Raw genomic sequence first — 2584 nt, forward strand, 5'->3', positions numbered from 1 at the left:
AAGTGGCGCTGTGGCTCAAGTGGTAGAGAGCTAGCCTTGAGCTGAAGAGCTGAGGGACAGCTTCCAGGCCCAGAGTTCAGGCCCCACAACCGGACCCCCCCCTCCCAAAAAAAAAAAAAGAGACCGAGAGGAAGACAGTCTTTGTGTATCACTGGACGTAACCAGTGCAATGTCACCCCATGTATTTTGCAAGAAAATGACTGTGAGCTGTTCGGATGGCCCCCCAGAGAGGGCTCAAGGTGGTGGTCCTCACTGCTCACCTGGTACCTACTGGAACACAGACAGTGGGCTAAAAGAAAGTTGGCATCCACCTCCCAGTGCCTGGTGTGGGGTGAGCGGGGGTGTGAGCGGTGTGGAGCCAAGCCTGTGGCCTTGGGTGTTCAGTCACACAGCAGCTGTGACAGACACCAAGACATTTCCTTCCTCCACACAGTCCACTCTTGTGCACTGCAGCTTTCTTTGTAGCTTACAGCCACGGTTGTGCTAATACAGTATCTGGTTCAGCGGCCAGTGACTTTCACACTGCAGATTTCCCTTTTGCCCTCCATGATGGCACGTGAACACGCTAGAAGGCTCACGGGCAGGGATTATTCTGGCAGAGTCTGGAGAAGCCCCTGAGTGTGTGAGGCCGTCGCAGCCGTCCCCAGATGCCCCACCGTGGTTACCTTGACCATGTCTTTGTACTTCTCTTTAAGTTCCTGGTAGGTCCTGCTGTAGCTCATGATGGAAATCAGAGAGAGTGTGCTCTTGAATTCTCTCCTCTTGTTCTCCACAGCCCACCGGGCCAGCTTGCCCAGCAGCTCCTCTACAAGCCAGGTGGGTTTAGGGTGAATAACTCCATCTGAATGCCATCTCTCTGGACAGAAAATTAAAATAGACATGAACCTTTGAAAACAAGAGAAACAGGAGTTAAGATGTGCTGGTTTTAAAAAAAATGGTTTTTGGGTGCAAGTTGACCTGGGGCTTGAACTGAGGACCTGGGTGCTGCTAAGCCTTTTTTGCTCTAGGCTAGTGCTCTATTACTTGAGCCACAGCTCCACTTCCAGATTTTTTGGTGGTTAATTGAAGATAACAGTCTCACAGACTTTCCTACCCAGGCTGACTTCAAACCACAATCCCCAGATCTCTGCCTCCTGAGTAGCTAGGATTTATAGGTGTGAATCACTGGTGCCCGGCTGTTTTTAATTTTTATTTATCAATTGTGTTTGAGTAGCAAAAGAAGAAAACAGGAAGAAAGACATCAATAACTACAAAATGTTTTACAATCTGAGATGGTTACAGAACTGTCCCTTCTTGTGTGCAAACCTGCACTTCTACCCAACCAACAGAGTGCAGAGCTGACCCCACAGCTCCACCCCCTGCTCTACGTGCCGGGTGTGCCCATCTACCACGGGCTTCCACACATCTTCCCTGTGCCACAGACAGAGGGCACACGTCTGTCTCTGTGGACTGCTCTGCAGGGGAACCACCTATGTGGCTCTTACCATTCTCCTTCCGTGCGACTGAGCTCAATTTGATACACATTGCTCATTGTCACTCTTAGGTTCCCCTCACTGTCTTCTTCCAAAGGTAAAAATGTTGCAGTTCCTCTAGAGACATCTGGGAAAAAAATGATAAGGGAGACAGGTCACCACTGCTTACTCAGGCCTATTGACAGCAGAATTAGCCACAGCCATGGGTGCTTTCCATTCCTGGAATCCTCATGTTGCCACCACAGGCCTGCTCCCAGAAACTGCAAGGCTCACATGCTGTGTCCAGGTGCCAGGGGCCTGCATGAACCGACAGCAAAGAGAATAGAGCCTCTGCACAAGTGGAATACCTGCTGCAGGCGACCTTCCGACAGGGGTGACTCAGAATGGTGCCCGGCCCTCGCAGTCTGGCCGTCCTACACTCACCTTCTCATGCAATGAGAGCGAGCAGCAGATCCTTGGCTACACTGAAGGCCCTGTATACATCTGTGTGTGATGTATTTACTTCTGATATAGGAAAATAGCAAAGTTGAAACTAAAACTGAATGTGCACCCTATTTCACAAACCAAGAAAACAGACTGAAACCACCTTCCACTGCAGGCAAAAGAACGTGATCTGTGGAGAGCAAGCAGAAGCAAAGGGCTCACTGGCTACAGAGGGAGAAAAAGGGCTGGGGAGGGCCAGGAAGTGGCAATCAGGGGCTGCTGTTGAGCAATCAAAGGGTGGGGGATGGAGGTGGGGTGCTAGGGAATCTGAATTCATCTAAATGCGTTTGAATGACATCTGAGCAGAGCTGCAGCAGGTGACAGAGTGAGCCTGGGCCCAGGTCTCTAAACAGGGCCAAGAAATATACAAAAACTACAGAAAAAACCTACACTTTCCAAAAATGCTAGCACTTATTAAACACTTACCAAGAACTATTGTAAACATTTTATAACATATAATTTCACTTATCTTTCAAGAATTCTCAAGAGATTTTAAGTCTCCCACTTACAAATGAAGAAACTGAGGCACAGGGAAACCATATACCCTGCTGGTGGCCATATAACTGGCAAAGCCAGATAAACCAGGCGGGTGTGCTCTACAGAGGACACACACACACACACACACACAC

At 49.2% G+C, this 2584-nt stretch overlaps 1 protein-coding gene across 1 annotated transcript in view; it reads right to left on the reverse strand.

Annotated features, from left to right (window-relative positions):
• The window catches only part of Trmt44 (tRNA methyltransferase 44 homolog (S. cerevisiae)), a 31628-nt gene that overhangs the window by 14104 nt on the left and 14940 nt on the right, over nt 1-2584 (reverse strand). The window contains exons 3-4 of the mRNA XM_013023888.1: nt 1485-1599; nt 666-885 (exon numbers count right to left, since the gene is read on the reverse strand). Coding sequence (XP_012879342.1) covers nt 666-885; nt 1485-1599 — 335 coding nt within the window. The remainder of the gene's footprint in view (nt 1-665; nt 886-1484; nt 1600-2584) is intronic.

Source organism: Dipodomys ordii, unplaced genomic scaffold, assembly GCF_000151885.1.
Source record: "Dipodomys ordii isolate 6190 unplaced genomic scaffold, Dord_2.0 Scaffold71, whole genome shotgun sequence".
Lineage (NCBI taxonomy): Eukaryota > Metazoa > Chordata > Mammalia > Rodentia > Heteromyidae > Dipodomys > Dipodomys ordii.